At 36.4% G+C, this 12,239-nt stretch overlaps 1 protein-coding gene across 4 annotated transcripts in view; it reads left to right on the plus strand.

The window, feature by feature from the left end:
* The window catches only part of conu (Rho GTPase-activating protein conundrum), an 82,877-nt gene that overhangs the window by 54,762 nt on the left and 15,876 nt on the right, over positions 1-12,239 (plus strand). For all 4 annotated transcript variants that reach the window (XM_069507285.1, XM_034976930.2, XM_069507287.1 and 1 more), the window contains one exon: positions 2,727-2,965. In XM_069507285.1, coding sequence (XP_069363386.1) covers positions 2,727-2,965 — 239 coding nt within the window. The remainder of the gene's footprint in view (positions 1-2,726; positions 2,966-12,239) is intronic.

Below are 12,239 nucleotides of genomic sequence, written 5' to 3' on the forward strand. Positions count from 1 at the left end.
GCGAACGAAGTCGCGGGCATCAGCTAGTTTGAAAATAAACCCAAATGGTTTCCTTTAATAATTGAACTAATTAAAACAACATTAAAACTATTAGTCATCATCTATATTCAGAAGACTTATTGAATTGAATGAAAGTAAAACTATGCTATGCATACCTAATGTAATTTGAATAATAATAATGTATGTGTGTAAGATAATTAAATGAAGTCATACAAAAGTCAGTCTTTCAAAACGTCGCGTGGCTTCGAGGAAAAATGAGTATTGACGAGTTGAGAATTGGCTGTAAACTGAACAAGGTCCTTAACCTTTGCCACAGATTAAAAATATAAAGAGTCAACTACCTCTACTAACTAAGAAAAAAATGCAACATTTAAGTAAATAACGGTTCTTTTCTAATTAGTTTCTTTTGTATCCGTGTCCATTGTTGATGGTTTCCAATTATTTTTCCTTTATTTTTTATCTGCAGCTACAAAGAATGGATAAAATCAAGCAGCCATTATAAATTACAACTGATTAATGCAAGTGTTTGTCGTGAAAAATGACATGATTAAGAATACAGTCATTATAATCAACCTACTTACTTTTAGTTAAGTATGACGTAATCTAATCGTTCAACTGTTTATTGCATGTGGGATCTTTTGACCGTGACCATCTGTTTCGGTTCATCGCATTCGAAGTGATAATAATTATCAAGATAAATAAATATAAGGTTGGTTATATTTATCTATCTATATTATAAATATAAATTATCTTTGATGAATTATATCGATGAACAACGAAGATGAATTCGGTTTCTTAGTGTAACTTGAAATGTATAAAATGAATTGCTTATTTCTTCAACATTACAAAATGCCTTGAAATTAGGAACCCTGTTGAAAAAAACTTTTAATGCGTTGAAGCCAAATATATCTCCATTTTGGGCTAGACGCAAAAAATAAGTTTTTAGATTTTAGAACGCTTGAAACCAGTTATGTACTTGCTTCTAATACAAATTTTGATAGATAATACCGGTTACATAAGGGTTGCTAGGTTTACATTTATTTGATAACTATCGTCATTTATCTTGATGATTCCGAACCCTGGTTCATAATCTAAAGTGAACTCGGCATGATGGTACTTCTGCCTGCATTATTCTTTGCCTCTCACGCTTTATTCTGCAAGTTTTTTGCTTGCAGTCGGAATATTTATGTATCTTTTATATTTTGATACGCAAAAACCATACTTACATGACGCCACAGATTTCTTATTAGGTTTTTGTACATTTTGATTTTAATTTAGTTTTAAATTAAGCTGTTAATATATATCATGGAACATTATTACGTTCGTTTCAGTCAGCCATCTTGAATTTTTTTATATCTACTAAACATAATTATAATGATTTAACTATACCACTTTTTTGCAAGACGTCGTCGTTAAAATAACTTGCTTAAATTACTTTTTTACATTTAAGCACCTACCTAAGTAACTTTATGTTTAATTCTTAGTTAAATTAGCCTGTCTAGATGGCGCAACTGTAATTAAAAAAATACTAAATTAAAATTCTTGCTTTATTTCAAAATGTTTGGTTCAATTAAGAAACAGATGAGCAAACTTTAATTCAACCATCATTAATCTATTTCAATAAAATAAATGAAAAGGTACAATTTTCAATTGTATTGAAATAAAAAAAATTAATTTAGAATTTAAAATAATATGTAAGTAGGGTACTTACAGTGCGACAAGGTTATCTTGGCGCGTGGCGAAAATTGGAACTAGCGTTGACGTCAAGTGTCCCCTTTGTTCTTGTTTGAACATTCTAAGCCTTTGTTCTCCAACAGCGCCCCCCTGTCAATGTCATTCAAGTGCCAAGAGAGCCTTGTCGCACTGTAGGGTACTTATGTACTATAAAAACTAAAAAAACCTATAATGTTAAACGTTTTAAAACAATAGATACATTATAAGCTAATGGCATGAGGAAGATTTTTTTTGATGACATAATAATTCGTGTACATACAAATTGTTCAACGCGGAAGGCTTCTGATGAAAAAATAACCAAAAAAAAAACAAAAATCGTTTTTGTTTGGTACTTTTTGTATCCGAAATAGAGCTTGATAAAAAGAATAATAGAGGTTTATTATGGTCATTTTGAATTCGTATAAAAAGCAGTTTCCGGTAATTATAACCGTATCTATGGTTTAAAAATTGCGACGGGCTAAGTACAAACGATCAAAATGATCATATATCCTGTAACGTGAGAACTTTATTATTTATGAATAGAGCAGAATCTATCCAAAAGCATCGGCCCAAACAAGCGCATGTACCTACCTAGATACCTAAAGCTTTCTTGCAGACTTTGCAACGCTTTGTCGGCGTGTCCGCGAGAAAGATCTGCGAGATTGGTTGTGCTATTTATAGTATTTATATACGTACAAATCGAATTATGACAAGCTTCAGGCAAAAAAAAACGGAATTTTAATATGATTATTACGTAGAAAAAGAGATTGATGATGATTAATATTGATGATGACGAATTCTTAAATCTTAATTTTGGAACATGTAGAAAAAGTCATGATTTAAATTCTCAAATCTAAATAATTATGGATTACTTCTTACTCTCCTTTTAGAGCGATTTACAATAAACCATAATTGCAAATCAGATCAATAATTAATATTAAGTGTTATTTTCACCAAAGTAGGTATGTAATTTAAAAAAAAAAATATTTACTCAAAATTTTTTTTGTTCGCAGAAGGCGAATTGGAAACGGAATGGCTGCAATCTGCAGGCCTCGGTTCCCTCGCGGCCCCGTTCCAGGCAGGCCTGGAAGTCACCGAGGCCCAGCTGGGTGAGGCCGTGAGGCCTTTGCCCCGGGAGCAAGCGGCCGCAGTGCGCCGCCGAGTCAGGAGACTCAACAGGACTGTGAGAAGAAAACGCGCAGCCTCAAGAGCCAAGAAACCCGATATCAGAGATGTCTTTAGAGACTTAGAGGTGAGTCTTAAGTGTGGTACTAATCCTTTCTAAATCTAAATAATAAATTAGTCTGTATTGTCTCATAGTCATGGGCCAGTTGGGCAAAGACTTTCCGCTGATTTCATCTGTGCATCTTTGAGCCACCTAACTGTTGAACCATCATCACACCATCATTGCCTCGGCATGCCACCCTGGCATTGGTGAGTTCAGAAAGAAACAGATTTTGCCCGCAAGTCATCTGGCAAACGGCACACAATATGACCTGCCTAGTGCCTACCCTAAGTCCTGCCCTGTACATAAGCTTGTATCATATTCATTGAAAAGATCTTGATTTCGAAAGTTCGAGTTTTTTGTCGCCTTCTTCTCGGTAGATTAATAATTTCAAAATTTGGATTTACGTTCATATGAAATTAGGGAGCCTTTCAATATGAGGGAGGCCACTGAAATCCGGATCTGGGGGCCTCCCGATATACGCTTAGGGTTATTACCAAATCCTCGACCTGTCCTCCAAGGCTATCTTATGGAGATTTTCCCTTAGAAACAGAAAGGCATAACATCCATTAGATTCTTCTAGATATTTAAAGACTGAGATGATAGACGAACCACGAACTTCTGAAAGAAGAACTTTTTCTGTGACTTTAATTATTCTAAAAATAAGAACCATAACCATACGATTAGGTACTACATCTACATACTTTATTATTACATAGAGATCGCTGACTGTATACAGACCTACAAAGTTTATGGTGACAAGTGACAACCAATAACAATATCTCAAAACTATTACATAAGAATTTTCGAGAAACATAATATCGCAACCGTCCCATTTCGGCACTTAATTAGATAATATAACATTTCACTGACGCTTTTAATGAGCAGCACAAGAGCTTGATATCAGGTGCTCAGGTAGCTAATGAGTTATATAAGGAAGTAAAAGAGCGAGCTCTAGGCACGTTGCAAAACAATTTTCCCATGGTACATTTTGGACGGGTTTTACAAATTTCGCAATTTGTCTGTTGAAATTTTGAAACCGCGTTATATTCTGCCGAGCTCTTATTTAATTTGGGAAATTTTAATGATTTCTTCAACTTGCTTGTTCACTTTATATTAGTTGCTAGTCACCATGTTCAACCAGACGCACGTTTGGAATCCTCGTAAGCTTTAGTTTTCACTTTCGTAATTAATTATCACCATTACGTCAATTAATTATTGTGGTACCCATCTTTTTTCTATATATAAAAATGAATCGCAAAATGTGTTGCTGATCGCAAATCTCGAGAACAGCTAAACCGATTTCGCTAATTCTTTTTTCGTAATATTCCTTGAAGTACGGGGATGGTTCTTACTAGTAGGGCAGCTAGTTTTAAGGCTTGGAGATCCGATGCATATTGGATCCAGATTCCAGAATACTTAGCTTAATGATTTCTTCTGATATCCTTGCTTCTCATTCTAACAATGTTTTATTTTTAACTTCCGTAAAATTAGCTCTTTCCTATATACTTTTAGTAACTATTGTTTTCTAATCATCTACACATGAAATCTTTTCGCCTTTTTATTTCCTTTTGATAAAAACAACATGCGTTTCATGCAACTAAGAGATAAGATAAGAAAAATGTTACACGGAATTTGTTTGTCTTCCTGAAAAACAATAATTATTTATTTTATGACTTAAATTACTAAGATCAAAATCTTTACAATAATTAATTTGCTATTGCGCTGGAACAATGTCTCATTAATATCGAAATGACGTCATTTGACGTTTATTTAAGTAAAAATATACCATCAGCTCGAAACTTCAGTCTAATGCTGACGTCACTAAAATGGCGGCCACGAGCATTAGCAATTTGCGGGACTTATAATTACCTTGTCTCCGATCGTTTTTTTGACATGACAGTTGAAACATACAGCAAATAATATGCCGAATACATTCCCAGATTGTACGGGTTATAATATTGTAATTTATATGAATGAAATTCAGGTGTTGTATAAGAAAACTAGTTTAATTTGTCTATGTCAAGTTTACGAACGCTTTTTAATTCCTCACGCACCGTTAGCCTCGAATCTTGACAAACTCGTTTGGTCGCTCGCGCGTTTAATTTCTAAACGTAATTCGCCGTTGCTTGGACATCACCTTCGGAATATGCATTCTGGTTCTGTCAGCTGATGTCACTTGTGTAACTAATACCAGCTAATCTCTATATATAAAAACTAGTGACCGCCCCGGCTTCGCATGGGTGCAATCAGTGGCGTGCACAGGAGTTCAAGCCAGGGTATACATTTAGGTATGAACTTATTTTACGGCAGGTTATAATGAAAAATAAGCATTGATTTATTACAATGAGGGTAAGCAGTGTGTTTATGCTTCTATAAGTTGCACGCCACTGGGTGCAATGTAGATACTAATGTGGTGTCAGTGAGGAGTCCGATTCAAGATTTCTTCCGATATTTTGTGCAAATATCGTCATATTTAAACAAGTTAACATAAATCAGTATTAAACTATACCTATAAACCTTCCTCTTGAATCACTCTATTGGTGAAAACCGCATTAAAATCCATTGCGGTGTTTAAAAGACCTACGCGTTCAAACATACAGACAGCGGGAAGCGACTTTATTTTATACTATGTAGAGAAGATGAATCGCTAAATGTGTTGCTTTTCGGAAATCTCGAGAACAGCAGAACTGATTTCGCTAATTCTTTTTTATAATATTCCTTGAAGTACGAGGAATGTTCTTAAGGAGAGAAAAATTTAAAATATTGTAAGTATTAAAAAAAATAAAAAAATAAAGAATCGACTGTTATGCGGTACGGAGTTCGCCGGGGCAGCAAGTACTTTAATAATAGTAATAAAATCAGTACCCTTATTATAACGCAAAATACAAAAGATATTGAAATAAAACAATCGAAGTATCTAAAAATCCTGCTAAAGCAAATGTGATCTTATTCCGAACCAGAGGTAGATGCATCTGACGATTCAAATATACTTGTATAAAAGTTTAATTGAATAAAAAATATTTTTACTTTTACTAGCTGATGCCCGCGACTTCGTACGCGTGGATTTAGGCTTTTAAAAATGCAGTGGGAACTCTAAAAATAGCCTAAATATAGGATAAAAAGTAGCCTATGTCACTCTCCAGGTCTTTAACTATACCCATGCAAAAATCACCTTGATCCGTTGCTCCGTTGCGACGTGATTGAAGGACAAACCAACAAACACACTCACTTTCGCATTTATAATATCGGTACTGATTATACTAGATGATGGCAGCGACTTTCAATACTTAATTTTCCGGGATAAAAAGTAGTATCCTTCCCCGGGATGTAAGCTAACTCTTAAAAGCTAGCAGACAGACAGACAGACACACTTTCGCATTTTATAATATTAGTATGGATCAGCAACAGAGTCGCGTGAGCGCAAGCGATATCGCCGGATCACAGTGATGTGTGACTTTGAAGATAATTGTTATTGATAGCAATACTTAGCTGATTACTTTCAGATACCTACTGTAATATCTAAGAGAAAGGAGAGATTTGTTAAACTCGCTCACGCAGATTATGTGGACGCACCTATACTTTTACGAGTTTTACGTCTTGATCTCACTATCTCACTATCTCAGTGATGTAAATTTTTAAGTTACCACCGAAGATTAAAAAATCCAGATAGGCAAGGCTCATACAGTACGACAAGGCTCTCTTGGCACTTGAATGACATTATCAGGGGGGCGCTGTTGGAGAACAAAGGCTTAGAATATCATCTGTAGAATATTCAAAATAGAAAGAAAGGGGACACTTGACGGCAACGTTAGTTCCGAATCCGATTTTCACCACGCGTCAAGATAATCTTGTTGCACTGTAGCCCATCCTTCCCCGGAATATAAGTTAACTTTGTACTAAATTTCGTAAAAAGGTTGAGTTGTGAAAAGCTAGCAGACAGACAGACACTTTCGCATTTATGTTATTATTAATGGAAGTATGGATTATTTAAGAAATAGTTAAGATGCCTCCAAAATAGAGCAGTCAACGCAAGCCATTAGGACTGATTGCGTCGTTAGATAAAAATGCAATTAGGTGTAAGGAGTTTTAAATTTAGTTTTAAAATATACATCACGAGACTAACCCGTTTAGGATAAAGTTAGTTATGTTTTTGTAGTGACGTGTAAAATAAAATTACAACCAGACCGAAAAGTGCGAAAGTGCCAGTGAAAATGTGCATTCAGAAATAACTTTGATATACTAAATTGTAATAGAAAACGCTTAAAATTAGAAACGGAACAAATGTGTGTGCGAACCAATTATGTTTTTGTGGTAAGAATAATATACAATTACTTAGGTACTAAAAAAGTGGCCCTAGAAACCTGTTTATTAAACTGATTCTAACACTCGTATTTATAAACAAGTAATCACTTTTGCTCAAGTAATTTCTTAATTAAGCCATTACTTCAAGTTAGAAATCTTAAAATCGAAATTATATTCTATAAACAAGTAAAGTCCTTTACTCAGCTAAGTAAAGCATTAAGCATTACTTGCTGCTTGAGCATTCATTCCAACTGGCAATACTAATTAGTTGCGTTTTGTTCTAATGCAAATGAAATAAAAGAACGTCATATTTTTGTAATTTACAAAGTTTTAAGTGTTTTGTTATGTTTTTATTCTAAAACTTATAAATATATATCATATTTTCTTTATATTAAATTTAAAAGTCATCCAAAGTAATACTTTTTATGTATAAATTTTGGCCAACATTTAGCAGAAATTAAACGTCATGTCACTAACACTAGGATAGTCTGTATTGTTTACAAAATTGTTGTTCCTGGTCTGCGATTCTATAAAATACGAAAAATAAATTATTGCTTTATTTAAATTTGTGTAATAAGTTGAAAAATGAGTTTTCATACGGAATCTGAGCAGAAAAAACCTTTTTCGTCATTGGAGAAAGACCTTTTCCTTAATATAATCCAAAAATATGAATGGAAAATAGGAATGGGTTCACATCACGAAAGTATATTTAAGGAACTCTAATGCTATTTTCAACTTCCCGCAATACAGCGTTATCAACACTATCTAACAGAGAAAATAAATTGTCTATATCTTCCATTATTATATGTAACAAAGTTCGTAAGTAACTTGTAACAATACCACACACAACTCAGACAAATCACAAAATTAGGAATAATTTTTAGGTACCTACGTCAAAATCAATACATTAACCTCAAAATTGACAAGAAACGTATAGAAAATAACCCATAGACGCTACTTAAGTAAAGGAAACGGTGACTATTACTTGGCTAAGAATTCTAACATAAAGCATTGCTTACTAATAGCGTTTACTTAACTATCAAATAAAAATCATTGCTTAAGTAATTACTTTTACTCAAGCAAAGGCTTTTACTTGTTTATAAATAAAACTTAGCGAAATAAAAGTTGGATTAGAACTATATCTTGTGTGCGAAAAAACACTTATTTTTAAAATTAAAATTACCTACTTAATAGATAATGCTTGCGACTTCGTCCGAGTGGTTTTGACTCTTAAAATCCTGAGGAAACTCTTTGATTTTCCGGGATGAAAAGTAGCTTGAGACCATCTTCGGGGTGCAAACTACATCTGTTTTCAAAATTAGTTATACGGAGGGCCGTGAAAAGGCGACAAACAGGCACACTTTCGCATTTATAATATTATTGTGGATTTATGTGAGATGAGTGACCTAAATAATAAAAACGCGTGGAGTGCAAATTATGAAACTGTGCATTAATCGTTCAGAAATTACATCGAACTTGTAATAGATTCAAACGAAACGGACGTTCGCGCCAACGTGAATTGCCTAGCGTCCGGTGAAGTTTCAAAACTGAATTGGGTGTTTTAACACACCGCTTTTGTTACGGGCTGGGTGCAGTTGTTTTTAAAACAACCTGATAGTGTTGTGATGTTGAAGAACCTTTGTGAATATGATCTGTGACACGATGCGGCACAAGGTGTGCGAGAAGATGGTGAATTGCAAGGGGCTGGCGTTGATGAGGTCTTATCTAGAGGCAATGGTAATTTTACAAAACATTTTTTTAAATAATACAGCACCTACCTAGTAAGTACATACCTATGGAAATAATATCTAGAGATGGAAAACCCTTAACCTCAAAAGAGCTAGAATCCAGAGCCGTTGTAGATAAAGCAAAAAAATAAATATTTTTCTAATAGTTCGCCTACTGCATGAGATGCTTGCTCACCTATATGGCCTACTTTAATTTATTTTTTATAAGATTTCAAAATTCAAATCTACCCTCCCTTGATTAATTTAGGGACAAGTAATGATAAAAAGATACCGGCCAAGTGCAAGTTTATGTATTTTTTTTCCTACTACAAGACCTCAAACCTATCCAAACCAGTGATGGTACCACATATTTGGATGGACCTTATTTTCAGTTTTATTCCCTACTAGGAGAAAGCAAACAAAAATATTTCAATGTAAAATAAGGTACGTAGCTACCTGGCATAGACCTAAAATTTTCAGTTCATGGCTCTAAAATTTACTAGAACGGTAAAACGATTCAGATTAAGTCTTAGAAATCATGTTTTGTTTATTAGATAATCGCTTGGCCCAAGGATAAAAGAGCATTATAAGCACTTATCACGTATATTATTTATAACTTCGATATGTTTGCGCTAATTATTGTGCTCTTGAATCAATTAAAAATAGATGAAAAAGGCCGTGCTTATGATAAATGTTTAATATAATATTATTATTATAGCTTGTTGAATCGTTAAATGGTAGTTAATGTACCTACTTCTGCCATAATTATTGACAATCAAAGAAAGGCTGATCTTATTACTAGACTATTACTAAATAATATCGCAGCGATAATTTGTATCGAATTTTGTCACACGGAGGAATCGTCGCGATGGTCTCGTCCGTGTAGATGGCACCTAAACTATGGATTTGGGTATTTTCTTACTTTTGAATTTGATAAATATTATTACTTTATTATAAACTATGACAAAAATAATGACGTACGCTGAAAAATATAATAAAATCCAACAAATATTTACAAAGTTACAGGCATTTTAATTTTGGAGTGGGAGGGTCTTCTATCTTCTTTCTCGCAAAACGAAAATTTGTACGAAACCGCGCGAAGCTACTATGGCATTAGTAAGGTGTGACGTCAAAATGCTATATCGCTATCTCTGTCTAATCAGAAATATTTAAATGCTTATAACTTTTTTGTTATTTGATCGATTTAATTAGTTTTTCAGTTGACGTCATTATTTTTATCTTAGTTTATAATAAAGTAATAAAAAAATTGGAGTCAAATACCCAATTGGGGTATGAGGCAGGGGGACGCCCCGCCCCTGACTCCACAAAACAAGATGCTTCTGCGGAGACCACAAAGAATCATCGCGGTTCGAGCAATTCGTGGGTATCGCACGGTATCTTGGACAGCCGCAACTCTTCTGGCGGGTGACCCACCCTGGGAACTCCAGGCTGAGGTGCTCACCGAGATATACCGCTACCGTGCGGTCACGAGGGCCCGGGGAGAGCGACCAGAGGCGGAGGAGAACCGCACAATAAGAGCCCTGGCTAGTGCAGCTCTGATCCATAGATGGGAGCAGGACTTAGAGACGCCTGCCGCCGGTACCTGGTCGGTTGAAGCGATTCGGCCATACCTTGAGCGATGGCTTAAAAGGCAACATGGAGTGCTGACGTACCGGCTGGTGCAGGTGCTTACAGGGCATGGCTGTTTTGGTAATTACCTGCATCAGATTGCGAGACGGGAGGAGACGCCGGCCTGCCACGAGTGTGCACCAGAAGATACGGCATATCACACTTTGGTAGAGTGTGCGGCATGGGGACCTCAGCGGCACATCCTGTCGTCGACCCTCAGAGGAAGCCTCTCACTTTCGAATGCAATAGACGAGATGATCAGTAGTGAGACCAGCTGGGGCGTAATGGCCTCCTTCTGTGAAACTGTCATATCACTGAAGGAGGCCGCGGAGCGGGAACGAGAGCTGGACGCCGACGCCCACCCGCTCCGCAGAAGAAGACAGGGGAGGAGAAGGAGACAGTATGCTCACCTTCTACTGCCCTAGATATTGGGAGTAAACTTGTGCCGGCCCAACGCCAGGACGTCTCAGTCGCATCCGATATCCGGGATCCTGAGACGTCTTATACTTGACGCGGACGGCACCGCTGGGTTTTTAGTGGGTATGCTGATGGCGGTTAAAAAAACCGCGAGTGAGTCCCACATACCCGCCCTTGTGCGGCATGCCTAATAGCATTTTTACCAGCGGAAAAAAAAAAAGGGGGACGCCCCGCACATCTGGCGTCACCTGCGCTCGCCCGCACCGGGTTAGCGCGGGGGCTGTGCGGGTGTGCGTTCCCTCCCCGATTTCCATCTCGACCTGTTGGAAAAATGTTGATAATAGATAACAATGTTTTGCTCATCAGCTATTTATCGTTCATCACGGTTGCGTTTATCTTGATGTCAACTTGATGTTTGATAGCTTATCGATGGTGACGTATTTTTTCGTACTGTAAGTATTTAAATTAAAATCCTTTTTATTATCATCGTCACTTTAAAATCCCCCTGATCTCTCAGACCGACTGTCACTGCGTTGTAACTTATACTACAACTAAGGAGGTAAATTCATCATCATCATCACGAGCAAAGCAAACCATCGCCGGCTCATTACAGACCACGGGTCTCCTCTCAGTATGAGAAGGGTTTGATCATAGTCCACCACGCTGGCCATGTGCGGATTGGCAGACTTCACACGCCTTTAAAAACATTATGTAGAACTCTCAGGCATGCAGATTTCCTCGCGATGTTTTCCTTCACCGTTATAGCGAGTGATATTCATAACTCCGAAAAGTTATAGGCGCATGCCCGAAATCGAACCCCCGACCTTCCGAATAGGAGGCGGACGTCCTAACCACTTGGCTATCACAGCTCTAGCCTCTATTAAGGGTATACTATTAATAGAATATTATTGTATACAGGGTGTAACCAGAACGCTAGCAAAAACAAAGACAGGCGATACTGATGATTACTGATATGATAGGTAGGTACCACAAAAAAAACGCGAAAAATATATAAAAAATCCTATAATTTTGTAAAAGTTTACGATATATTGCTAATAAAACATCTGGGTGACGCTAGATGTCGACGAAAGTTGCGTAAGTAGGCCACTTGGAGTCAATGCCGCGTCGTAGGTGAGGCATTGGGGCTAATTCTCTTGTACACAATCTCTAAACTAAACAAAATTAACAGGTCTAAATCTAGTGCTACCCCTTTCCGCAAGCAA

Source organism: Maniola hyperantus, chromosome 2, assembly GCF_902806685.2.
Source record: "Maniola hyperantus chromosome 2, iAphHyp1.2, whole genome shotgun sequence".
Taxonomy (NCBI): Eukaryota; Metazoa; Arthropoda; class Insecta; order Lepidoptera; family Nymphalidae; genus Maniola; species Maniola hyperantus.